The sequence below is a fragment of the Annulohypoxylon maeteangense genome (assembly GCF_022496945.1).
Source record: "Annulohypoxylon maeteangense strain CBS 123835 unplaced genomic scaffold GGS22scaffold_18, whole genome shotgun sequence".
In the NCBI taxonomy this organism is placed as follows: domain Eukaryota; kingdom Fungi; phylum Ascomycota; class Sordariomycetes; order Xylariales; family Hypoxylaceae; genus Annulohypoxylon; species Annulohypoxylon maeteangense.
In genome coordinates, this window is record NW_025953265.1 from 624,648 (window position 1) to 650,196 (window position 25,549).

Sequence of the window (25,549 nt, forward strand, 5' to 3'; positions counted from 1 at the left end):
TAGATATATAGTATAAACAACAAAGCAAGGCCCTTGAAATAAACATATTAACGCATGATCTGACTACGAATGTTAATTCTCGATATATCTTAACCCATCCTACTAACCCCCCTCCAACCAAAAAAAAAACGAAGCTATTTACAGGCATTCCTACGCGCCAAGGGATCTGCAAGTTTCTGCCGCCCTTCCAACAGAACTTCTAGACGCCTTGGTCCTGGGTACGGCTACCTTGCGCCGATCAGAAAGGCACGTCCCAGACCGCCCCCCGGATTCCGCGGGATCGCATCCTTTCGCAAGAGGTGCCCTCTCGGTAGTTGTTCCTACAGGCAACATGGTATAGTGTAGGCGATCGCCCGTATGCACATAAGCTACCCCCCAGCGATAAGCTCCTTGGGTCATAATCGAAGAACCCCCGTCTTATGTAGCGTGCTGGATGGATTACCCACCTGAGTACCTATCTAATGGCGAATAGGGAAAAAAAACATTGGGGGGAAGGGATGGGGGACCATAAGGGTTGGCGGAGAAGCACGATGAGGCTCGCGATTACTTACTACCCACCACCCTTTCGCTACGTAGTAAGGTAGTAATAGTAGGTCATAGGTAGCACTGGGAAAATCGATCAATGATGCGACCATGTTCCAATCGCTTATCTCCGCGGTCCCATCGCACCCGAAAACTCCCACGCCAAGGGGCGAGCGCGAAAGCTCGGCTTTAGGGACCCGTAAACCGGCCAAGTCCAACCAACGTAAAGCAGATAGAGCACCACGGAGAGCGGCTCGAACATTTGCTGACCACCAAGGGCAGCATATCGCGAATCGCGATGCAAGGACCCCGCTAGCCAGCGGATCCCGCGTTTTCCCATCACCATCGCCTCAAAAATCGAGTGGATAGACGTGTCAACTATCGTCGCAGTAGCAGGTAGGAGCCGTAGGACGAGACAAACAGGAATGGGAAATCGGAGAGGAAGTTAGGGAAGGTAGAAGAACAAGGGATATAGAGAGCGAAGTAGGTTGCACATTGTGCCACATAAGCGTGTAAATATTAGTTTTTGGAGATGGCATTTTACCGCCTCTTTCTCCTGTATAGCCCTATTTGCCGCCAAGGGCGCGTATGACCAACATGCTTCCAGCGAATAGCTCGAAGGGCTCCGAGACGAAGGTGAGGTGAGATGAGATAACGCGCAATGTACCTACTTCTTAGGCAAGTCAGCATCTAGAGAAGAGCTTATGCTTGTGTAACTCTAATCCAACTGCCAATGTAATTGCGCGCCTTTCGTACGACCTGGAATGCTTGGTTAAGGGGACCTAGGTACTAGATAGGTACCTAGGTAGGCAGTTGGGTCCCGAGGCTGTTTGATGGCGATTTACACCGCATGAAGGGTTTTTACTAAAATCCATAGATGCATAGTGCGCGCACATGTCTTATCCTAACCCAACAAACGTTTTCTCGATCCTCGCTTGTTATCAGCTTACTCTTGTTACCTAGTAGGAGATTTCATGATCGAGTTCATGATCATTTTCATGATAGACCCCTGCCGTAGAGCTACATTCAGTAACAATCCCATATCCACGTGGGAACACTTACATTCGGATACCACGGACATGTACATATACACGTACAATGATACCTTCCTGCAAGTAAAATACACGTTAGTTCGGCTCGCTGCGTATTAGATAATACTTGTGGTACGATTCATATGACAGGCATATAATTGACGAGGTATATAGGTCGGTTTATGCATGGGTGGCAGTGAGAGTTATGTTATAGACGTCAAGTGTGCATTTTGCGAATGTGAGTAAGCGGCATATGCTGTAACTAGCGACCTGTATTTCCTTGGAGGCGCGGAAGTTATAAAATCCGACTTAGGTAAGGGGTACTTTTGACGGGTTGCTGATGATGACGGCGCGATGCGGGATGATGAGTGACATGGGATTATCGAGAAGAGGGAAGGATGGATAAATCGAGCCTTGGGTCGTTTCACCTTCAAAGGATTCGGTATTCCAGCTGTCACCCGTGTAACCACGTGGGGGAGGATACCTTATAGGGCTATCCGACCTTGACGGATTTATCACACGTGTTGACGTAGCTGTTGCTCAGACTTTCCGTCCTGTTGGAATACCGTACGATGCATGAATACATTCCTTGGTAAAAGTCCCTAGGATTGACTTATTTTGAGAAATTCTCTCTCCTCGTGGTCGAGAAGCGCGCAATCCTCTTGACGGAAACTCGGTGATTCTTCTATGACATCCCGCTAATAAGGATTGCGTAGGTTGGATTGTACCCCATGGGCCTCCACGGCGTTAGATTAGAAGACGTTCCGTATTCTGCTTACCTTGCCGAGGACGAATCAAGATGGATATTGCGACTAGGGATCGGTAAGATGTCTGTCTTATTGGGTTGATTCGCGACCAGCCGATTACTACATAAGCAGTAAGTTGAGGCGACAAGCAGTCTTCGGGGGTTGCGATATCTTGTCAAGGGTGCTCGATTAATATCAGCCCTGCCAATTTCCCCATGGCGTCAGCAAGGTGAACGATATTAGCTTCACTACCTATTTCAACAATTTCATATTCCTGGGCGCTTTATTGATGGATCAGTATCCTAGCAAAGTAGAGTCAGTATCAAAGCCGAGCCACCGTCGTCATCGCCAACTCCAACTCGTAGGTTATGGCGGCGCTCCTTGATAAGCTTAGACACAGTGGGTTGTCAGATGGGCTGAAACAAAGGGTTTCTGATGGTAGGATCTTGTTAAGTGATACTTCGTAAACAGAGAGCATAAAGTATATCTGATCGGACATGAGTTGGTACCTGTAGAACTGTGTAGTGGCTGTTCTGCAATTGACTATGACTGGCTCGTATACTAACCGGAGACATTCCCACAGGACCTGTGAGGCTAAGGCGCCACTCATAGTTAGAATCCATACGGACGTAATATGTGTGGGGGTAACAAGGTCGGCCCGCCAACAATGTGTACCGAGAAATACAATGCTAGTAAACATAGTCATCAGCTATAAGATGTTAAAGCATATCACAGGTATTACCTTAGTGTGTGTTTTGGTAGGGAAGCAAGTGTGGTGGCGTGAGGTGTTGTCCAATTTGGCAACATTCGCTGTAGCTAGCGCATGATGCTAGTAAGTCGATAGCCTGCTTCTATCCTGAAAATAAACAACGTTCTCATATGACGTCGATTCTAGAGCTGTATTACAGATAGCTGCAAGCCCATGTACCAAGGATGGAAGGCTCAGTACTCCAACGCCTCGGTTAATGAAGCAGTAAGGCTAGAAAGGTAGGTCCATCCTATCTTCGTGGACTTGACGGAGGTGGATGAAGATAATAGCTCTCGGGGAAGGACGGAAGTAAGCATTTCGCGCAAAGTCTCCAAAGGTAGACATCGATGAATTGATGTTGAGGTGATGGAATGCGCTTCGCGATCCGTTGACGGTCCCTAAACGGAGCATTCCTACCTCAAGGTAAGTAATCGGCGATCCAGCCCGTCCGACTCGTGTAGATGTAGTTCGGTTAACCGATACCGGTGAGGAGAGCCGGTGAAGCCACATGGTAGTATCGCGGGATTCGGCCAGCCACCCGAGTGAAGCAACCTGTACGATACGTGAAGGTCGATGTCGCCATCTATGGGGGGTTTTGTAAAGCCACCCGCACCTTATAGGTCCACGATGTTTGTTGTCTACCATCTAAAACAGCTGGTTTAGCATCGACGAGTCTAGAGCGTAACTAGGTAATCAAATCTAGGGTCGATATTCAAAAAAGCATTTCGCGTGGGTCCTTTCTAGACCAATCTAAGGTCTGACTGGGTAAGTAACCTTTGGTTTTTTTCTCGCTTGGGGTGATTCGGCCTGCATACGCAGCTCGTTTATGTCCTAGCCTGCTAAGTATCTCGCATAGACCTTACCCGTGCGGGCCGATTAAACCATTGAGCGTAGGGAGGTAGGTGTCAGCGCATTATGGACTTCAAGATGAATGGGTGCGCGTCTTCCAGGCAGCCAGGACGATGGGTAAGATTTACTCTTTGGCGGAGGAAATCCAAGAGCGAATTTGTCCTACGAATGGTACCTAGTGAAGATACTTCCGTGTTCGGTAACTGAGTTGCAGGTCCACAGTGTCGGAATCACCCGCTCCTATGAGTCTATGACCCAGTAGCCTAGAAGCCTAGCAGCCTAGGTACACACGTATGTAATATATGTGAGGCAGTGAGGATCCGATGATCCTCCATGATAAGATCTTCGACTTTCCCAGATTTTGTATGTAAATGGTGGGGACGGCTTCGACAATCCTGTGGAGGTGCAACACGTGTTACGGGTTCGGTCCCGATGTGAGAAATAGATATTCAATATTCAGCTAGTCCTAGAGTCTGGTAGGGGATTCCTAGATCGAATGTTAGAGTCAATATAGCCCCCAAACGATTTAAGTGTGAGTGAGATAAGAATATGCCTGGGTAGGTGTATAGAATTGAAGGTGTGGAAGAGTTTAGTTTAGTTTGGGAATTCAAACGGTACGATTTGAGTGGAGAGAACGGCAGACCCGGGATCTACAAAGCTAAAAACTTACTTAATACGAAAATAGTTAGACTGTTTACTTACCTTGAGATAAGGTTTAAGAGGGTTACAGTGGGGTTGCCCCGCTAGCGAATTGTTTTCCATCGGTTTCAACAGTTTGGTCATAGTTGCTCGGCTGCCTAGGAACCTTGTACCTGGGGTGTGGGTTCCGTATTCCGTGGACGACCCAAGAGAGAGGCACAAGCTATTTCAAATCGAGCCTAGCACGTGAGCTCTAAGATCACTGCAATCCTACTCGACCACTTTAGCTTGCGTGTATTTATTCGTACCTATAGTATTAAGCAAAAAGAAAGTATTACTATATGCAACTATTGCAATAGACTTTATACTCTTCCCTGTTGTAATCCATTAAATTTCCCTTATTTTTTAAGATTTCTAAAATAAGTTACAGGTTCGGGTTAATCCTTGTTGATATAGTCTTGGGTATCTGTATATTGAAATTCATCATGTTTTAGAAATGTTAAATTAGTGATCTGATTCTCATTATCGTACATCGCAACTAAGGATAGCGGCCATAAAAGCATTTTCCTGTCAGAAGTCTAATACGCGTTTAATCTATTTGAGTCTATAGGTAAGTAGCTAGTTACTCACCGACGTGTTCGTTCTCGCAGCTGGGTTATAAACCGTATTCGGTCTCTCAAAATACTCGTGACGCGCGTAACAGTTACCAGTGGTCACCATCTATTATTCTTGTGATACCAATTCCAAAGTAGGTACGCATAGTATAGCCAGAATGGCCGATTCAGCCTCACGTGGTCGAAGGGTGGCATGGGAACGAAATATGATGCCATCGATCCCCCGCCTCGTGGCCCTGGAGACATACCTTGAATGTACTTTAGCGACGCCAAGCTTCCATCATGCAGTAGTAGCTGAGACCCGGCCACAGTGATCGACCCAATGTTGCTTTCTTGACGTAGTACGTATTGAGAGAGAATGAACGGCATCGGCGGGGCTGTGCTATGCAATGTACGATGAGGGAGAGATCTTCAAAAGCTGAATTAACCTCTCGGAGTGGCTGGAAGCACTAAGGCGGGAGAAATGGGAGGCAGTCACATCTCTGTGCAGTCTAGTCACCGTTCTAGAAAGAAGGAATAATACGTGTGTTGTAGGATCGTTGTGGCTCATGGCTCAGCTCTACAGTGCCTAGAAGCGACGATCCGAAATGCGAACCAATCATATCCGAATAGAGTCGATTTTTACCTACCTACGCTTTGGGTTCTCGACCGTCATCACGGGTGGCTGCCCAATACTCTGCCCCCCACATGTCGTCGGCAGGTTGCATCGCATCATCTAATAAGTAACGTCTTACAAATTGAATATCTGCTGGTTTGGCAGCTTGTCACTGGTATAGGCTTGGCTTTCCGAAATGACTCTCCAAAATTCTCCTCCGGAATGGAACTTATAAATCAGTCCATCTAAATGGCTGATAAATTGGAACTTCGTATGAAGCTAAGCCTTATTTCCGCTTCTTGAAAATTTTTGGTAAGCAATCCTAGGACGAGCTTGACAATCGACGTGTTTAGTAATCTTGTGCCCACCGACGTCCCCTACCCATTGCTATCCTTCCTATACTCTAACACCTAGGTAGTGACTAAGCATGGGTGATCTACATCCCACCTATAGATCCGGTGCGATCAGATCTTTCTTGCTGTGTTGAAGGCTATTCCCGTGCTAGAGTGCTGACGGTAAGAAAGTGTGCGGAACCCCCGTAAGGTGACGCTTCTGTCAGCGTCGTAAAAGTGATGACTCGGATCACGAGGTTATAGCAAATGAACGCCCCTGATTTTGTGCGGCGGTGATACTTTCAAAGCATCTGCCGCGCGACAAGTCCCGACCAATCTGCATGTCTTTCCATAGGCTTTTAAACTTCCGCACATCCAATCGTCAGCCAAGGTTGCAAACGTTGTTAGTCTTGAGCTGTCTGAGTCAACAAAGTAGCCGCCTCGAAAACGAGCATACGCTTCAATGCACTTTACGACTGGCGGTGTGGAACCACCCAATGTTCATGTTTGAATTGTAGATTGTAGACTCAAGTTTCTTTCTAGCCAAATAGAGATCTTGAATAAAATATGTTGTCGTCGAGCTCATAATGTTAGTACATTGGTCACATCTCTAGAAAGATCAAAAGGAGAATAGCTTGACGCTTGCCATGGTAAAGCAACGTATTCTCCGACCGCTGTGAATCAGTCCATCCTAACGCCTCCTGTCTTGCAGGTCAAATAGCCACCCAAAAATGCGAGATAATATTCTAGGTTGATAGCTTAACTTTTTTCTCCCGTCACTTATCCTAGACCAAGCGTACCATGCCCTAGTGAGAAAGAGAAGAAAAGCAGTTGACTCCGGCTTGAAAAATAGAACACCTGCCTCAGAGCGCCGAAACTCGCTTTCGCTATGGTGAACCCTGTGGCGAAATCCAACTCGAAAATGTAGAACGTATGGGTTGTAATGGAATCGAAGTTGATCATTATAATTAGCCAGTCTTGAAACGTATATATTGCTGCGTAGGTCGTTTGGGCCTCTTCTGCGTCACATCGTAATCTCGTCCGATAGTATGCGGCTTGGTGCCGTGTTCGCACCTATCATAATAATCGCCTGAAGCTTTAGGCAATAAAAGTCATATCTCCCTTCCTATGGCTAATGACTTCAAGCGTGGACCCCAGGCTTTGTCCAAGGTAGCCGATCATAGCTTTCGTGACATCAGGAACGTCAGAGAAATCTGTACAGACAACTTCCCGGAACCTGGAATACACCTCCTCTAGCTTCCTAAGCTCTCTAGCCAGAATTTCAAGCTCTAGCCATTTGCCATCCTCGCCATTGAGCTGGTAAACGCCAAGACTGACACCTACGTTGGTCCCCGGGTTGTTCGGTGTCATACCCATACCGCCGTGTTCGAAATAAGAGTGAGAGGCGGTTTTGTAGAATGACGTTATTTTACCGATAACCGTGGCAAGGAGCATCGTTGCAGTATGCGTACCAGATCGGCTCATGCATTTTGTACAGGATAACATGGCCGCGCACCCTTCGACCGCCTTCCGATTCAGAGATAAGACAAAATCAAAAGGTGGCGATGCTGGCGAAGAAGCATTGTGCAATGCTTGAAGCGATTGCAGGCAAGCCGTAAAACACGTGCAAGAACCTCCGTTGATAGTGGATGATGATGATCTATGACGTGGACCAGCTGGCCTCATTGTAGGCGTTGTCGTTGGGCTAGGGAAGTAATTGGAAGACATGCTTGTCGGGGTTGGTACTTGGTTGTATGCAATCATATCGTGGGAGACCGGGTCGTTCCACGCCATCGGTGTTGACATGGACATGTCGAACGATTGGGACCGCATCTGAGCGCTAGGTATAGGGCCTGTTGTGACGGGGATGTCGCCAAATGTCGCGCACGAAAGGTCTGTAGGGGGGGTCCATGGCATTGTCGATGAATACATCTCTGGCGGGGCGGACATTGGGTCATGTTCGCCCATCGTTCGATCTTCAACTCCGAGCAAAGCAAGTCCTGTCGATATTGAAGGGTTTCGACTAAGACCACCGTCCATGCTAGTGGGGGGAGTGGTCCATCCGGTCTCGAAAGTGAACATATGTTCAGGCGGCGTTTGATGTGCTGTGGAATATGTGATGTTCTTCTCTTCCATCATGCCGTGATGCATCTGCTGCATATCTTGGGGTCCATTCGCGTGAGTGTTTCCACTGGGATCAGATTTGGGCTTGCCTGCCCTGCTCGAAGGTGAATATCGACACTCGATGCCGCAAGCCAAGCAGCGGGAGCATATTGGCCTGGCTTTAGAACATTTGACCTTAGCTAAGAAACATCCGTCGCATGAAGCTCGGAGGCGAGGTTGGCGAGCCTTTGTAGAGGAGGCCATAGTAATGCCAGTTGCTTGCTATCGGTCTCAAAGATTTTGGCGAGTGGTCTCGTAGGCAGATATTCAGTCTTTAAGTGGAACAACGGTGGACATGATTGGGAAGGGGGATGAGATGGGGTGTAGAGAGGGTAGTATTATAAGATAGTATATGTATGAGAGTCTTAAACGTGCGGTGGCACAAAGCTTACAATGTAACGACTTGAGAGCCAAGGCAGAGACAAAGTAAGGAACTAGACCGCTTCAATGCTGACGGAGAAGATTCGACCTCTGTTATGCCCGGTATCAGTCAAACAGAAAGGTAAAAGCAACCAAAAACCAAGCTGAGTGACCTTGAAAGGAGTTTATGAAGGATGTGAGAGATATGCATAGACATAAGATAGTCGACAGGGAGTCTGCTTAGAGTGTACAAGTACCCGGATAAAAAGGCTCAGGGGACTGACTAAAACCGGATTTGGTCTTAGGGAAAGGTAGTGAGAGATAGACCCACATCGAATACGTAGGCTGTCAGAGAGGTTGCTTGGTAAAAGTCCAATGGATGTATGAGGCCATTGAATGACGGGGTGGAGTAGAATTTAAGGAGGAATCTCACTGGTAGGGCGACCTAGACCTAGGGATTGTTAGCAGTATAAGCCGGAACATGAATTTAAAGCGAGAAAACGAGTGGTTGGCTCGAGAAGAATAACAGAGCTTCCGCGTATATGAATAAGGTGGCTGACTAGGGTAGCTGTCAGCTGTTGAAGGAACAGACACACGACACACACTGCCCTCTTCGTACTAATATTGTGCTAATATTGTGAGGTACCTAGGTAAGTAATTCACCAAGCGCGGATACCTAATAGACCTACAGCGGCTCCAAGACTCCACGGCGTGACTCTTCGGTAAGTACCTAGTGGTTTCTTCGTATAGTGGCGAACATTCCTGCCCCGGGTTGTCGGATGCCATTATCAATGGTCCAGGTATCTAGGTAGTAACCGGTGGTCGATTAAGCAGCAGACTCGACCTTGGGGAAATTGATGGTAACCAATAACTTGCTTGGACATAGTCGGTGATTGGTCCCAATGTAATGGGCTGAACTCGACTCGCAGATAATGCGCGCTGTGTACCAGCAACAGCCACAAAGCAGTACACTTTAGTAGATCTGGCATGAAAGTAACAAGAAAGTAGCCTGTACGTCAAATCAAAGAGAGCTTTAGATCTGTGCATCAACACGCGGTGAGTGTACGGCACAGTGTTAAGATCCTGTAACAGACGGTCTCTGATGGGAATCGCCCACTGCGATATGCGACACACATAATATGGGGAAAAGAGCAAGCAAGAGAGCAGGCAAGCAAGCAACGGATCCGTAAGAAGACAGCAGCGCTGTGCATACATACCTCCTTGAACAGCTGCAGATGATTGACGAAGCACCCGAGGAGGGGTTTCCATGGACAGGGTTTTGAGGACATAATGCTTGGCTGGCTTGATGGCTAAGAGTAGTCATAGGTAGATCTGTCCGAGCCGGAACAGGGCAGAGTCGAAGCAGACGTAGACTTATGCAGGTGTATATCGCCGTACAGTAGATGTCTTCAGACTAACGGAAAGATGTCAAGGCCTAATAGACGGGTCGCTGAGCTATCTTGCAGACTTGCAGAAGGTATGAAGATAGATGAGGCTCGGGTCCGAGAGGGTTGACGGTCTCACTGCAGGCAGAAAGAGTAGGAACCCGATAATACTGACAATCCAAGCTTAGGTAGGTAGAAAAAAAGGCCAATAACTTCCGATCTGGACAGGAAGAAGAGTTTGTGTAATAGCTATTCGACCAGGGGTTAAAATTATAGTAACATTGACGCGATTCCATCTGCAAGTTTCATTCCTTGACTGGACAGTGAACATGTATGAGTTAATTGATGTTACAAATGTTACCTTCGATCCGAAAACCAGGGGATATCTATTACTGGGATAGCTGCATAACGTGATAAATCTTAATTTTATGTAGAAAGTAGGATGTCTCTAAGTATTTAATTGCAATTATAACCATTAATCCTACGAAGGCAGGTACAATCGGCATTCGGAATTAAAGAGCCGTAGCAGGTGGGATGGCCAGGATTTGCTTATATAAGCACTTAAGGTTGGTACGTTTATGGTCTGTGCGCAAAGACCGTTGAACGGCAAAGCCTGAATAGCAGAGCTTCATCAACTTCCCACTTTCATATCACTTTTCTTAGCAGAGCCTCATCTCACGTACTCCCTTTTCACTAATAACACCTAGCTATTGTCAACTATCCCTATTCATTGATATCAATCATAAAGCCTATCATCTTTTGAATGCTTCTAGCGTAGGCTCTATATCTTTAAGAGACGCGCAAGTGGCCAAGATATTTTCAAGGTTGACAGTGATGGGTTCTTACTCAGCCTCAGCCCTATAAATCCTTCAGCGCTACCAGCGCTACCTAGTATTCGGCAACGCGCATCTTCTGGTCCCAAGAAATAGGATATCACATTGTTACTCCATATTCACTATCTACCTGGTTACCTACAATTATTATGTTGCATCAGTGGCCCGGCGGATCGGGACCATTCATGCCCGGAATCATCCCTTACAGCTAGGCGTGCTAAAATCAGACAAGCGGTCTCCGCCGTCCCCTGAATAGTCGGGGCATTCCCTAAACCATGATTGGTCTTGCTATCTATACTATGGGATGTTCTGGTGCAGCTAACAAATGTTACTTTACATACGCTTTCGTAACTTCCATCCCGCTGATAAGATAGTTTCGTCTTTTGCCCAAAGGGTTCCCTCGGCGCGGTGGGCTTTATTGTGGTTCCATCGAGTTTCTCGGACCTCCGTCACGCGTCAGGCGATGTAGTCAAGTTTGCCATTATCTCGAGCGAATTGTCTTCGAAGCAACGAGGATGTTGTGTGTCCAACCCAGGGACGATGCCTCGTCATCTTCTAGGGAGTGATAAATCGAACAAGTCTCCTTTAGCAAGGGATCTTGGAAGGATCTTACCCGTGGGTGGTCTACCCGACTCCACGGAGCTGTTTATACACGCTACGACTAAACTGAGCTAGGTCAGGTTCAAAACCTGCGATTACCTTAGCGGTTCTGGAACGACTCTTTCATTGGATCTATATCACCCAAAGCATCTAGATTCGTTCAATTTGCTAGCTCGAAGAAGCTCTCAATGGCTCAAACTCAACCCGCCCGACGCAAAGCCAATATGGGAATTGCTACCGGGATTTTTTAAGATATATGACGATCGAAAGCTCAAGAATCCTCTTTAGATTTCTTGCATTTCGATCCAGCATACCCTGGGAAGTGGACACAGTTGGGCTACATGTGGCTGTTGTTCAGCTAGCTCTTGTCCAATGGTAACCCTTCCTGCCCAGCCCCCCAGGTCACGGCTTGGACAACTAGAGTGGTTCGCCGAAGCCATCGTTCTCCGGCTGCATCCTAACGCATTCCTAACCCTCACCGATAAGGCCTGACTGCCTACGATTGATAGCAAAATAGCTCCTTCTGCCGCCCTAAGTTCTCTATCATCTTCCGCTCGGTACCTCTAGTTCGAGTCATTAGTTTCGCTAGCACGAAACTTATGAACTTGATGCACATCACACATCAAGTTACTCCCAGAATCCGCGATGTGTGCGCTCTAAATGCATCGGGAATCAGATTCTTTAACTTCTCCTCATACCTCATCCAAGACCTTGGCTACTTGGCACATAGCTCGACTGCATCTTGCTTTTATTGCTTCAGAAAGTATACCCAATAGGTATGTATAGTGGGATAAGATAGTTCTTATGTGGGACAATACACTTTTCACAGGAAAAGAGTCTAGGTCCCGAATATCACGCAACCTCAGGTCAACTCAAGACCAGTAACGTAGTAGCAGAATCTAAGTCCTATGGTCCAGCCACAGTTGGAAAAGAACCAGGCATACTAATATACATCTAGATTTCTCATATTGCTTACAGTACCTAGTAGTTCTGAAGTTCTCTGCGAGTCGTACAGGTACAATACGGCTGAGATCGGAAAGACACAAAGAATAGCTCAAAGTGGACTAGCGGGCGATTCTCTGGACCCCGTATCCACGACTTTAGTGCATCGTGGGACATCCTTGTTCCACGTGCATGGGTCTTTAACCCTTTTCGGTCTTATGCGGTTTGAGGGGCAGACGTTGTAGTCAACAAAGACTCTGCAGGTGCGACAACGCTCCCGAGCAACGAGTTAGGATGTTGATTTGCCATCGTAGGCAGCTTACCGCAACTACCGGTACTAGGTATATGTACCTAATAGTATTCTATTGATGTAAGTAATTTTTACTTTTGCTCAGTGTAGCCCTTGCGTCGAGACATCGACAAATCGACGACAAGACGATGCCTGATATAACTAATTAACATCCGGTGTACCATTTGATGCCGATTGGAGATATTCACATGGATATTATATCCATCGAAACTATAGAATCGTCACCGCTCATCATAGTACACAGCTCTAACCCTGTAACGACTAACAAAATTAATATGGGATGGATTCTCTCGACGCCATCAACGCCATTGACGCCATACCTTTCACAAAGTTCAAGGTCGATGTTAAAATTCGCAACAAGCGTCCATACCTAGGTATATATCTAGCCTTTCGAAGGCGCACCATCCGTGATGGGTTCGGATGAGCATATCTGCCGGTATAGCTGTTGTGTATTCGGTGACGGCATAATGCTTGATTATGGTATCCAATGTTCTATTTTTCTATTCGATCGTATAGCACAGGCTATAGTTTTAAACACAAAGCTACTGGGTACTGGAGGTTTGGAGCGTTACCTCAACGGACTGAAATCCTATTGCAAAACCATCACTCCTGCAAAACTCCATCTTCGTTCATTGGAGGTATGGACTAGGGTTTATCCTTGACTATGGACTCTCAAATCTCGAAGCTAATCCAAAACTAGCCTTTCGTTCTACCAACTAGGTTCCTAGTATAGGTCATCATTGTCCCAAGTTGGGTTTATGAACATCCGTATTAGTTTGTCCTTCCACGCGGGGCATAACGTTCTTCAGCTCACTTTAGCACACAGTATAGCGTTTTCGGTGACGCTTGAAAACTCTATGCGCTTCTTCTATACCTATTTGACGAAGTCTCAAAGTAAGCAGCCCAATAGAGGGTTCACACACATCGGCTCCGAATATTCTTAAAAGCGTAACCATTTATTCTCCCGGCCGGGTAGCCTAGCCGGGGGCAAGCTACCACGTGATGGTGGATATGGACGGCAAAGAAGACTATAATTCCGGTACTCGAACGACGACAGAATTTTAAAATGCGGAGAGTTATCTCGGAAAATTCCACACCCCTGGTTAAATATCCGGGTCACCAACCTTGTCTATAACAACGGGAATTCCCAGGAAATCCTAGTTTCAGGTGTGCTAGTGGTATGGTAGAATAGGACGAACACCCCTCTTTAAACGCTCAGTCGGGCGTACTCGGGATGTGGGAGTTGGGGGGACTTTAGATGGTGTCGTGCTCCAAGCAGCTCTGGTTACGCGGCATCCTAAGCTCGGACGAACCTGTAAGCCGCTCCGTCCTATTCATCAGTCACGGCGGCACGAGATTTCGTGGAACTCCGTGTCGGTTCAACTAAGATATGCAATTAATTCACGGCAGCATCACAGAGAAGCACAGCCAGACCCCGTGAAGCTGCGATGACCAATAACGACCGCTCTATCGACCATGCTGTTGCATGGTAAGCCTTGAGATTAGAACCCGATATACCTCGCACCCGCAGCTCCATCACTGTTTTGTCTTTGCCTCTTTGCCTCATTCCGTATGCCGAGCTTAGTTTAAACCGATTAATGATTAATAGGCTTCAATACACTAACCCTGATCATCGAGCTGTCGAAGTGATCAGCGACGGGAATTCGCAGATATTTACAGCGGGGAAACGTTTTGTACATGGCTCGTATCTAACCGATGCAATTACCCGTCAAGGAGGCGCAGAAGAGGCTCAACGATCATCCAGGATAAACTATTTCCATTCGATATTCCCTTCCCAATATCGGCCTTATTTCGCAGTATCTCTAGAAACAAAAAAGGCATGATAAAATACCATATCATGGCGGGATTACGATATTTACCAAACAGGAAATCAATGACTGCGACTAGTGAGTCTGCCTTTCCTGTTTCGAGGTCTTTGACGTCAATAAACCAGATAAAACAGAGACACGGGAGAAGGGTTCCGGTTTCACTAGCTAGCTGAGAAAGTCCTGTCCAATAGCAATAAGAGATATTCGATGAAACTTCGAAGCGGGAAGGAAAAAAAGTAAAGAAAGGCTCCTAATCCAAGTCGGCTTCTAAGACATCGCAAGGAGTACCCTTCTAACAAGCTACCTTCACTTTTTTTGGCCCTTTGGGCGAAACCTACATACACAACGCCATAGCTCGCTACAGCGTGTGGCTGTTATTGCTGCCGCCGTCGCCTCGGCGGTATTGATTCGCATATCGTTAGCTCAAGAACCTATTTGCTGCAGTGGCACATGAAGCTTTCTTACAAACCCACCCCTCCCTTGTTAACAGGAACCTACGTCTTAAGTACTATGTAGGTAGGCAGGTAGAGGATAAAATACATACATACATACATAGCAGAATAAGAATAAGAAAAAAAACAAGAGAAGGGAAAACTTTGGAGTAAGTGGCTGACGTTCGACGATTTCCGCGCGCGGGGGGGTGGCAGAGCTATGATTCATGAAAATAATGATTGGCAATGTCGTGCATGCACACGCGCGCGAGGGAGGGTAGGGGTGGGAGGGTCGCATCGAAACGTGGTGTTTCTCCTCCGCGCAATGCTGCCGCTTGCTGTGTCACCCCAAACACCCTCTTTTGGAGGGGGGGGCCAAGGTTGCGCGGGTCGGATTGGAGGAATGTGAAGGCGGTCTTGATACCGGTCGAAGTTGGTAGGTAGGTAGGTAGGTACCTAGGGAAGGGGACGGGATGGGATAGGATGTGATGTGGATGTGGATGTGGATGTGGATGGTGATGGAGATGGGGAAAGAAAACCAAAAAAAACTTGAGATTTGATATCTCCAAGGTGGGTTTATGTAATTGCGTGAACCGGCGTCGACAATATGTGTGCCAGATACTGCACTAAGCCAGGCAGCATGGTGGGCGGCGGGAGGAAGAGAGTCAAGTTAGGTCAAGGTCGGGCCATTCAATTATCTTGGAGTGCAGATAACTTGTCGTGTGTGGAAGAGCTATTGTTTCATCGTCTGCCTCGTCCAAGATTCGAGGACGAGGCAGACAGGCCTAGGTAGGAAAGATTTCGAAGGTCTATTCTGCGAAGGTGAAGGGAAGACGCGAAAATCTCGAAATCACGAACCGCTGTAGAACAAACACAAACAAACAAACAAATCCTATTCGTATGTACCTAGCAACCAATACCGCTCTCCCCTTCTCTTTCCCTTCTTCTTCTTCCCCCAAAATTCCTTACCTTCTTCGATCGTAGCACTATTATACCTCGAGTCGCACATCTGCGACCTTGCTCTGCGTCGAGGGAACCCGACGGATCAAGCCATGGGGTCGAGCTGCCGTGCGTCCCTCGCCCCATTTCCTCGCTTGGTTTCGCTCCATGCGGCCTTCCGACATCCCAAGCAAGCACACATGTCGTGATACGCCCTCCCATTCTTTGCTCCCCCTTTGTGTCATGGTTACAGTCCACAGAAAGAAAGAAAGAAAGAAAAAAATATACATGCGACGATGCAGGTTTTTTTTTGGCTCGATCATGGGACAGACGCCACTATCGCAAGAAGAAGCAAAAGCAGGGAAGAAGATAGGAATGAAGGACGAGAAACATTCGAGGTTGAAGGTCGCGAAGCTTGGAATTCGTCGGTGGAGGTCCTTTTTTTCGTGATCGCGGATTTGGGGAATAGATCGCGACGTCGTGGTAGTGGTGATGGAGCACCCGGAGATAGTGGCGATACCGGGGCTGCTGGATATTCGTCCCGCGAGAAAGCCAAGATCATGGAATGCATCCCGAGGGTTGTATTATTGCTTTCACTAATGAAGATCTTCAGATTAGGTAGGCATCGGGGTAGCTATGCGTGTACGAATGGATGACTAAGAGACTTCGTGAAGAAAGGGTTTGTCAACGTTTAATCTGATTCGTGTTTGGTTATCTTGATTGCCTAGGGACTGGTTGATATGTCTGCTTTAATCACCGCGAGATAACGATGGCGGGCCGTACATATCCAGATGAGCATCTAAACATCTAAACATCAAGGTAGACTGGAGAATGCCAGTTTATAATCGATTCTACGATCATATTCAAAATGAATACTAGTATACCTATACGACGAATAACTCTACGATCAATAGCATCGATCTACAGATTCTTGACACTAGGAAGACGAACATATCATACTGAAGCAGCAAGTCAAACGCGGTACCCACAAGCACGACTGTCGCTGTGCCTGAAAAACACGAACAATGTCGTTATCCACGTCGAACAATGCCAATGCGGTGGGTGTGTCACAGTGAGACTATTGCCGTGAAGCATCAACAAGAGAAGCAGCGGCACCAAGCAGTTAAGTTACGAGAGGACGTGAGGAATCTATACATAAGCGTCTTTGATACTCGAAATTTGTGTGTATTGAGCTCCTCATCTAATGAGAGGTTGATTGAGTACATGATAGTTAGCCTAGACTATGCATCAACCAGCTGCGATACGTCTATATATGTCCCAGTCTTGTTCCGAATCCAACGCCAATTGCCTATGTCAGGCTGTTAAGAGTCCACCGATATTATAACCCCGGATCGTCATCAGCCATGCTAACAAAAGGAGCGTGGGCTTGGATGATGCTATATACAAGATAAAGGTTGAGGATGATGAAGCGAATGAGGTTATGAAGAGGAGTAAGAACTCTAAGAGTGGATGCCTTCCTTCATGAAGCTACCGAGCTGCTTAGCAAGGTCGCCGTGCATCATCGAGAAATGGTTTCCGGGCATGTGGTGGAAGGTCATCTTCTCGGCGTCAAGGTACTCGTCCCAGCGGTTAGGACCGAAGTCAGTTCGGTTATCAAGGAGGAAGAGAGCGTGACCGGTAGGGTAAGGGTCAGGTCGGGGGTCTGTGGGTAGTTTGCAGACACCATCCTCACACCAGATGGCCGTAACCTTAGGGCACTTCTCCTTGGCAATCGGCTCGGCAGTGTAGTTAGATAAGGCGGTGACCGAAGCAGCAAAATGAGGCAGAAGCCAAGACGGAATCTTCTTCTCCTCGGGACTGTCACCCTCGCCAAGAAGACCGATCTCCGCAAACCAGGCGTGAAGGCCGGCAGGGAGGGGTTCGATGGTGATAGGGCAAGGGGCATCGATGATGATGAGGTTAGAAACTTCGTCTCCGGCCTTGGTAAGCTGGTTGACAATTTCATATGCGATCACCCCACCTGCTGACCAACCAGCGACGGCATAGGGACCTTCAGGCTGGCGGCGCTTGATTTCCTGGATGAACTTGGTCGCCATCCCATAAACACCGCACTTATACTCCTCTGGGGTCTTCATGAAGGGCGAGAACATGCCCCAGACGGCGACGTCTGAGCCGAGCTCGGAGATCTCCGTGTACGAGGTAGCACTGCCACTTCCGTCAGGGATCATGAAGAGTTGCTTAGTGGCAGTACGATGGTTGCCTTGGAGAAGCACGGATGTTGCTTTCCGGTGGGGGTAGGCATCAGGAACAGACGATTTGGTTACCGTCACAGTCTGGGTCTTGGTAATAGTCTTCGACTGGGACTTAGTCTTGGACACCTTTGGAGCTGCAGGCTTAGGTGCGGCAGCGGCACGCTTAGGCTTGTCTTCGATGCCAAGCATTCGCTCGATATCCTTTAGAGATGGGTTGTGGCCTAGAAGGTCGCTGGGGATGTTCAAGCCAGTCTTCTCACGGAGGATGCCGAGGATAGACAGGCTCATGAGCGAGTCCATTCCCAGTGCAGCTAAATCGGGGGCTGCGATTACTTCCTCGACCTCGACACTCATCTCAGCGCAAATGGTGTCACGAACCATCTGTTGAAGCTCGCTATTGCTTCCAGAGTCAGCTGGTGCGGAGTCTTCCTTTACTGAACCCTTGTCGCTCTCGCCAGGGGTGGTAACTTCCGAGTCCGACTCAATATCGTCGTCGCTGTCAGAAGTACCACTGGAACCGCTGGACTCTGAAACAACGACTGGTGCTGCAGTTTCGAATTGAGCAAGGAACTTCTTGAAGGCGCCAATCGTGGCATGGTCATTGAAGGCATGTGAGTCAATGTTGAGCTCTAGCTCTTCACGGAGGCGTCCACTGATGGTAAGACCCATCAAAGAATCAACACCAAGGTCAGCAAACGCGATGTTATCCGCCAACTCGTCATGGCTAACACCGGTCTCCTTCGAAACAACGTCCATGACCTGGGAAACCACCGAGGTCTGGGCTAGTTTCTTGTTTACGGCTGGGAGATTAGAGCTAGTGACTTGTTTCTTCTCCTTCGCGGGGGCCTTAGCAGGGGCAGGCTTAGCAGCTAGAGCAGGGCGAGCAGCAACGGCATTGGGGTTAGGAAGGACGATGTTGAGAACCTTGCGGGGGATAGACTGGAAGCGGACATCGCCACCGACACCAATGAGTCTATCTCCATCAAAGACGTAGGCATCACCAGCCATCATCTTAGTACCTTTGACAGGCTGCATGCGTATGTAGGTCTGGTATGATTTTGAGGCATCGAGTCTTTCGGCAAATCTCATGCTACCCCAACCATGGGAAATGAAGACCTGCTCACGAGAGTCAACAGCATCGGTACCGTTCACGATGAAGCCTGAGATATGGCAGACGGAGTCAATCCAGTAAGGGGCGGTACGGAAAGTACCATCTGCGGGCGAAGTTTGGAATACAACTTTGGCACTTGCCTCGCAGGTTTTGCTGTTGAGGATGACAGACTGCATGCCTTGGTACTGCGGGGAGTAGTCGACGAGGGCAGTAAAGAGCTTGTATGCAATTCCCTTACTGATCTTCGAAGCCTCACCACGCTCTTCGGCGGCCTTGAGTGCGTCGATACGTCCCCTAATCAGGTAGTTGACACGTTCGAACTCATCCAGCCAATCTTCCTTGCTACCGTAGTAGACTTTGCAAAGTGCATGCTCAGTCCTCTTGGCACCTTCGCCAGTCGTGAATGTAATATCAGCGACGTTCTCAGCGGCATTGGCCTTAACTTCCATGCGCAATACCTGGCTCGATGCCTTGGCATCGAAAAGAAGAGTCTTAGAGACTTCCATATGAGCGACATTCATACCGATATCCTTGACATCCGGGCGAAGAAGCTGGTAAGCATATTCGCAGATAGTCTCCGCCATATCAGCATAGAGAGTCGATGGGGTTAACATGACACCGTTGCAACGATGGCCAAGACATACTTTTCGAAGGTTCTCTTCGGCTAGGTCTGATTCAGTCTCGAGAATAGCAATGTCACCCTTGACTTCTTCCTTGGTGATTTTCTGGACACTAGTGGTGGACAGTCTCGGCCTGGCTGGCTCGATCGCTTTAGGTGCAGCCAAAGCGCCCCGGTTCTTAGTAATACACCAGTCACCAGTATATTGTAGCCAGTAATTCTTGAGGTCGAAGGAGTAGGTAGGCAAATCCAAAAGGCGCACTGACGCGTCAAAGTCGCGGTGGAACTCGTTCCAGTCAAGGTTCAAGCCAGCGGAGTGTAGTGTGCACAGAGTAGCACTGATTGTCTTGTAAGTAGCCTCATTGCGGCGAAGAGTCGGGACTGCAATAGTGCTAGCTCCGAAGGCTGCCTTCACCATGTTAGCACACACAGGGTGTGGGCCAACCTCAAGCCAGGCGGTCTTTTCATCGATAACACCAGATTGTTGAGCAGAAACAAGGCCACCAAGGAAGTTGACAGCGTCACGAGCGTGGTTGCGAAGGTAGGTAGGGTTGATTGGCTCGCCGTCAAGGAGCTTGCCGTGAAGGGGAGAAATGACTGGAACCTTGGGTTCTTGGAAGCGGACTGAGCGGGCTAATTTCTCGAACTCATCCAGAATTGGTTCAACCTGGGCAGAGTGGAAAGCGAAGGGTACCTTCAATTGCGTGCACTTGAAACCGGCATTACCAAGTTGCTCAGCAATCTCGGCAATCTCTGTGGAGGTGCCACTGAGGACGGTCTCTCGCGGGCCATTGATGCATGCAACGTTAGTCGCTGCGGCACGTTCCCCGAGTGCCTCTTGGACGGTCTCAACAGAGCCTTGGACGGCCAACATCGCATGAGTGCCAGCAGTACATTTTTCGACAAGAAGCTTAGCACGAGCGCCAACGAGGTAGATGGTATCGCTAGCAGACAAGACACCAGCGACGTGAAGAGCCGCGTACTCTCCTAAGCTATGACCCAGAACAGCGCTAGGCCGAATTCCCCATGACATCCAGAGTTTGGCGAGGGCCATCTCGAAAGAAGCCAAACCCAATTGGACGATGACGGGAGAGAGTTTCTGTACCTCAGGCTCGGTGCCATCGATGAGAGGAAGGAATGACGGGAAACCATGGATACGAGCAAGTTGGTCGTATTCATCGATGGCACGGCGGAAGATAGAATAGTGTGCATAGAGATCCCTGCCGAGGCCGGCATAATGAGATCCCTGTCCTGTGAAGAGGAATGCAACCTTAGGTTGCTCTGGGGAAACAGGGACAAAGTTAGACTTTAAGCGTTCCTTAATCGCTTCTTGGGCCTCAATGAGGCTGGAAGCGGTCACATTCATACGCCAATAGTGTTGGATCTTACGGGCCGTCGTAGTGTACGCGACGTGGGAGACGGAAGTAGAAGGATTCTCCTCCATCCACTGAACAAGGTTTTCAGCGTTTCTGATCATAGCAGCCTTTGACTTGGCAGTGACAGTAATAACGTGTTGCGTACGAGGGTCCAAAGTAGCAGTCTTGTAGCGAGGGCCATCTTCAAGCAAAATACCGGTGTTGCCACCAGCGGCGCTGAAGTTATTGACGAAAACTCGCCTCGGCTTTCCGTCCTTTCTGGTGAATGGAGTCTTGTGGAACGCGATGTTTACACCGCGTTCACCTAGATCTGAGGGGAAGGTCTTGTTTATCTCCTTTTTAATACCGATATGTGGAGGAATGGCATTGTTCTTGAGCATCATCAAGACTTTGATGAGAGCAGTAACACCGGACGCAGCTTCGCCGTGACCTACGTTGGCCTTCACAGAGCCGAGGAAGAGAGGTCTGTCAGCTGGCCTGTGTCGACTGGCGGGAGCAAAAACATCAGTCACAGAGACCATTTCAGTTCCATCGCCGGCCTGGGTGCCTGTGCCATGCATTTCGACGTAGTCTACATCGTGCGGATCAACACCAGCTTCATCTAAGATAGACGAAGAGAGGATAGATTGAGTCGGGCCATGCGGATGCGTGATAGAGATAGCATCTGCTGAGTGATTTGTCTGGGTGCCAAGAACAACAGCGAGAATGTTGTCCTTGTCGGAGATCGCATCGTCTAGGCGCTTCAGAATGACTGAAGCACACCCGTCGGCACGGCAATAGCCGTCTGCGTCATTGTCGAAGGTATTACAATTATGCTCCTTCGACAAAAACTGGCCACGACTCAACCCGGAGAAAATGTCCGAATTTGTCATGCAGGAAAGACCGCCAACGATGGCGGTATCGCATTCCTTCGCCCTTAGAGAGGTGCAAGCAACTTGAAGAGCAGCAGCACTAGATGAACAAGCGGTATCAATGTTCAAACTAGGACCGGAGAAGCCAAAATGGTAATTTATTCGGCCTGGGCCGAATGCTCTTACACCACCGGTTATATAATAGGTATCAACCTCTTGCGCGGCGTTGATCTCTCGCCAGTCATCAGATGTCTGGCCGTAGAAGGTACCAATGCGGTCTAGCCTTGTCGATGGTGTCCGGTTGGGTACATAGCCGGACATCTCAAGCGCCTCGTAGGCAGTCGTCAAAGCCATACGCTGCATCGGGTCGGTCTGAAAGGCCTCTCGAGGAGACATGTTGAAAAATCGCGGGTCGAAGTGACCAGGGTTCTCAATCCAGTTACCATAAGGTGTGTGGCTTGTGTTGATTGCCTTTCCAGTCGGGTCGTAGTGAGTTTCAACTGGGAATCGATCCGCGGGCACAATACGGTGGGCGTCTATTCCCTTCAAAAGTAGGTCCCAGAGCGCGTCATGGCTCGCTGAGTCTGGAAAGCGACCTGCCATACCAACGATAGCAAGCTTGCAGTTGCCAGAAGACCCGTGGTTTCCGATGGAGGCCGACGTAGTTTCGCGAGAAACTTGAGGAGTCGGCCTCAGGATAACCTCTGCCTTAGTTTGTGACCGCAGGACGTTAGCCAATGTACTGGCAGCCTGCGTTGGGCCATATGGAATCACTAAAATACGGGAACCTTTGAAGTCCCGCGCCTCATTCGCGTTTCCGCTGAGAGTTTTGTGAAATATTAAGGCTTCGTTGAGAATCTCGTGAACCACCGCCGCGAGAAGGGATTTAGTATCGGTCTCAGGAAAAGGTAAGCCAGTAACGCAGGACATAACAGCGCTCTGAGGTTTTGATCCTGCCAAAGCCGTAGTGACAGCCTCGTCGTCAAGCCGAAGCATCTTCCTAATGTCTACTAGCCCATGCAAATGTGGAGCATGGTATGGACCATATACTGGGATTGCTGTCGGTCTAGATTCAAACAGATCTTTGCTAAACAAAGCCTGTAGCGTAGCTGGCGGACCAGATATTGCGATGTTATTCGCAGAAACGGCGCTCACGTAAGCATGTGCAGCTTGTGAAATTCCCTTCCAGAAAGTTAGACGTGACACAGCGTGCTAGATATTGAGAGAATCTCACCTCCTCCTTATGAAACTCTGCCAGAAGAGACTTCGCCTCCGCTTCCTGAGCGGCGGGGAGAACATATGTCCAACTTTCTGACTTTCCAGTTGACGGGCTAAGTCGTTCTGCTAACGAAGCCACGTGACACCCTGTCCTAAATGCCATCAAGACGGTTTGGACGGCGACCGGGAGGAGGGTAGAAAGCGACGGGCTCGATGCAATGGCGGTTGCAGCGAAGAGGCCGGTGCAAAGACCGGAGAGTTTCGTGTTGCTCTTGTCGGTAACATCTCCGTGCTCCTTCTCGGAACGGCTACCCAATCGTGTTAGTAAAGATTCCTGTCGAACATTTCCCCATTGAACTTCTCATACTCGATGTAATGTGCCAGCTGTGCTATGCATAAGAGGGCGCTGTCGATCCCTGGGAACTTGACTGGTTGTGCGTGGTATTTCTCGTTGAGTTGTTGTAGTTTTCTAAAGGTAGGAATGTTTCGTCGTTCTTCTTGAGGTAGTCGCTCTACCTCATCTTTTAGAGCATCGCCGGCTAGGCGAAGGAATTCTTTCGATAGAACACCCGGGTTCCCTCGTCTGTAAAAGTCGGCCAGGAAGCCATGCGTGTCGAGACTCTGGTCTCCGAAGAGGAGAAATGCCATCTGGTCCGCCATCTTGTTGGTGATGGGTGAGGCTAATGTTGTTTGATGATTGTGTGATATCTCAAGCCTTTGGCGGTGGTCGAGGTGTCTTGACTTATATATATCAGATCAACACATCACCACTCAGATAAGCTAGCCTGAACTAAATTTAACACGAAGGCAGTGTCTGATCCCATGTGCGATATATCAAGGTAGTACCTGAGGCGTCACGACTAGAAGCCAGGGGGGTGGGGGGGTGTGTAGGGGGGAAACTGTGAACTCACTCCCTGGCCTGGGTCCCCATACAGTACTTTCAATTAGTCCGGCATGGTTCGATTCTCGGTGACCGAAAGTTCATGGGAGGAGATAAGCATTATATTTCCATTTTGGGAGAGAGTAACTGGATCATAGGGCTGCCACCTTGCGAAGGTGGATATTCCATGTCTTATCCGAAGGATAATGGTCATCACGGGAGGCGAACTGTGACATCTCAAGCTCTCTTCCCTTAGGCCGAATGGCCAAAGGTCTGACTGCAGCTATACTCCCAGTTCCTAGCCATTGCATGCCTAGCCGATCAAATTGCGATTTTTTTTTCATTCGGGGAGATAAACAGTCATGCTGTTCTGACTAATTCGAGCCTCCCTCACGCGTTCTGCGAAGAAAACTTAGTGAATCTGACGCAAAAGGTATAGCTCCCATGAAACTGCGCACGGGAAGGCTTGTGGGTGCTCTCTTCCCGGGTTTCCAATGAATTACTTGGTAATCTTACTTAGGCGCCAAACGGTGGGTCATTGAGTTGGCCGTTGGGGATGTCCGCCGAGAGGTGCAGCAGCAGTAAGCTTCTGGTGCACGTCAGGACGGACGAGAATAAGAAAGGCTGTACTGTATTCAGAGGACCCCGCCACGAGAATAAGAAAAAATGAAAAGGGAATATTGTAATAAGACCAATCCCTCATTAGAGGAGGTATTTGTGTCTCACTAAAGAAAATGAACCACGGCGCTGGCGCCACCACCGACGGGTATGAGCCGAAGGATTGATGTTGTTTATTTTTCAAGAATTTCTTGATAACATTGACTTCCGAGGTACTAGGTCGGTAGTAACTCTGCCCTGCTTCTGCATAGAGACGATACGTCGTTTTTCTGCCGATAGAGGCATTATCAACACAGTTCGACCACTGTACATAGGTAGGTAGTTAGTACGAACGTAAGAACCAAATAACGGTGCCATGGATAGTAGTGGCAATGAAGATGAGCCGCATGGGTGCCTTTCTCAAAGAAGTTTAGCCCTGGCTGAGCTTCTTAAGCGTAAACCGACTAGAGGATAGCAATATACGCCCGCCACTGACGAGAAGGTGTTGAGTACGACCGAGACTATTACGCATAGTAACAAGATGTCTTGCTACGACAGGGAGCATACAATGCGCACAATGTCTCTTAACTGTCACCACTGTCTCGGGATTCCATTGTAAGATAATGCTCTGGCATGTGCATGTGCATGAGCAGACTCGAGTGAGTGTCCAGTAGGTAGGAAGACAGGCACGCAGGTACTAGGTAGGTAGGTACCTATCCAGCTAGCTGACCATATTACCTATTGCCCATAAATTAGTGCTATATTGGTACATGGTGACCTGCATTAGCATGCCGACGCCCACGGACTTCGCTAAAC

General features: G+C 48.4%; 2 protein-coding genes across 2 annotated transcripts; both read right to left on the bottom strand.

The window, feature by feature from the left end:
* Nucleotides 1–6,884: 6,884 nt before the first annotated feature.
* On the bottom strand, nucleotides 6,885–8,923 carry GGS22DRAFT_56637 (uncharacterized protein). Its single transcript, XM_047967433.1, has one exon. It carries the CDS (start codon nucleotides 8,441–8,443, stop codon nucleotides 7,175–7,177), a length of 1,269 nt encoding a protein of 422 aa, XP_047815634.1. The 5' UTR covers nucleotides 8,444–8,923; the 3' UTR covers nucleotides 6,885–7,174.
* Nucleotides 8,924–17,328: 8,405 nt separating this feature from the next.
* On the bottom strand, nucleotides 17,329–23,916 carry GGS22DRAFT_191995 (polyketide synthase; the record flags this gene model as incomplete). Its single annotated transcript, XM_047965197.1, has 3 exons — nucleotides 17,329–23,220; nucleotides 23,273–23,564; nucleotides 23,624–23,916. 3 exons carry the CDS (start codon nucleotides 23,914–23,916, stop codon nucleotides 17,329–17,331), a joined length of 6,477 nt encoding a protein of 2,158 aa, XP_047815635.1.
* Between the last annotated feature and the right edge of the window lie 1,633 nt (nucleotides 23,917–25,549).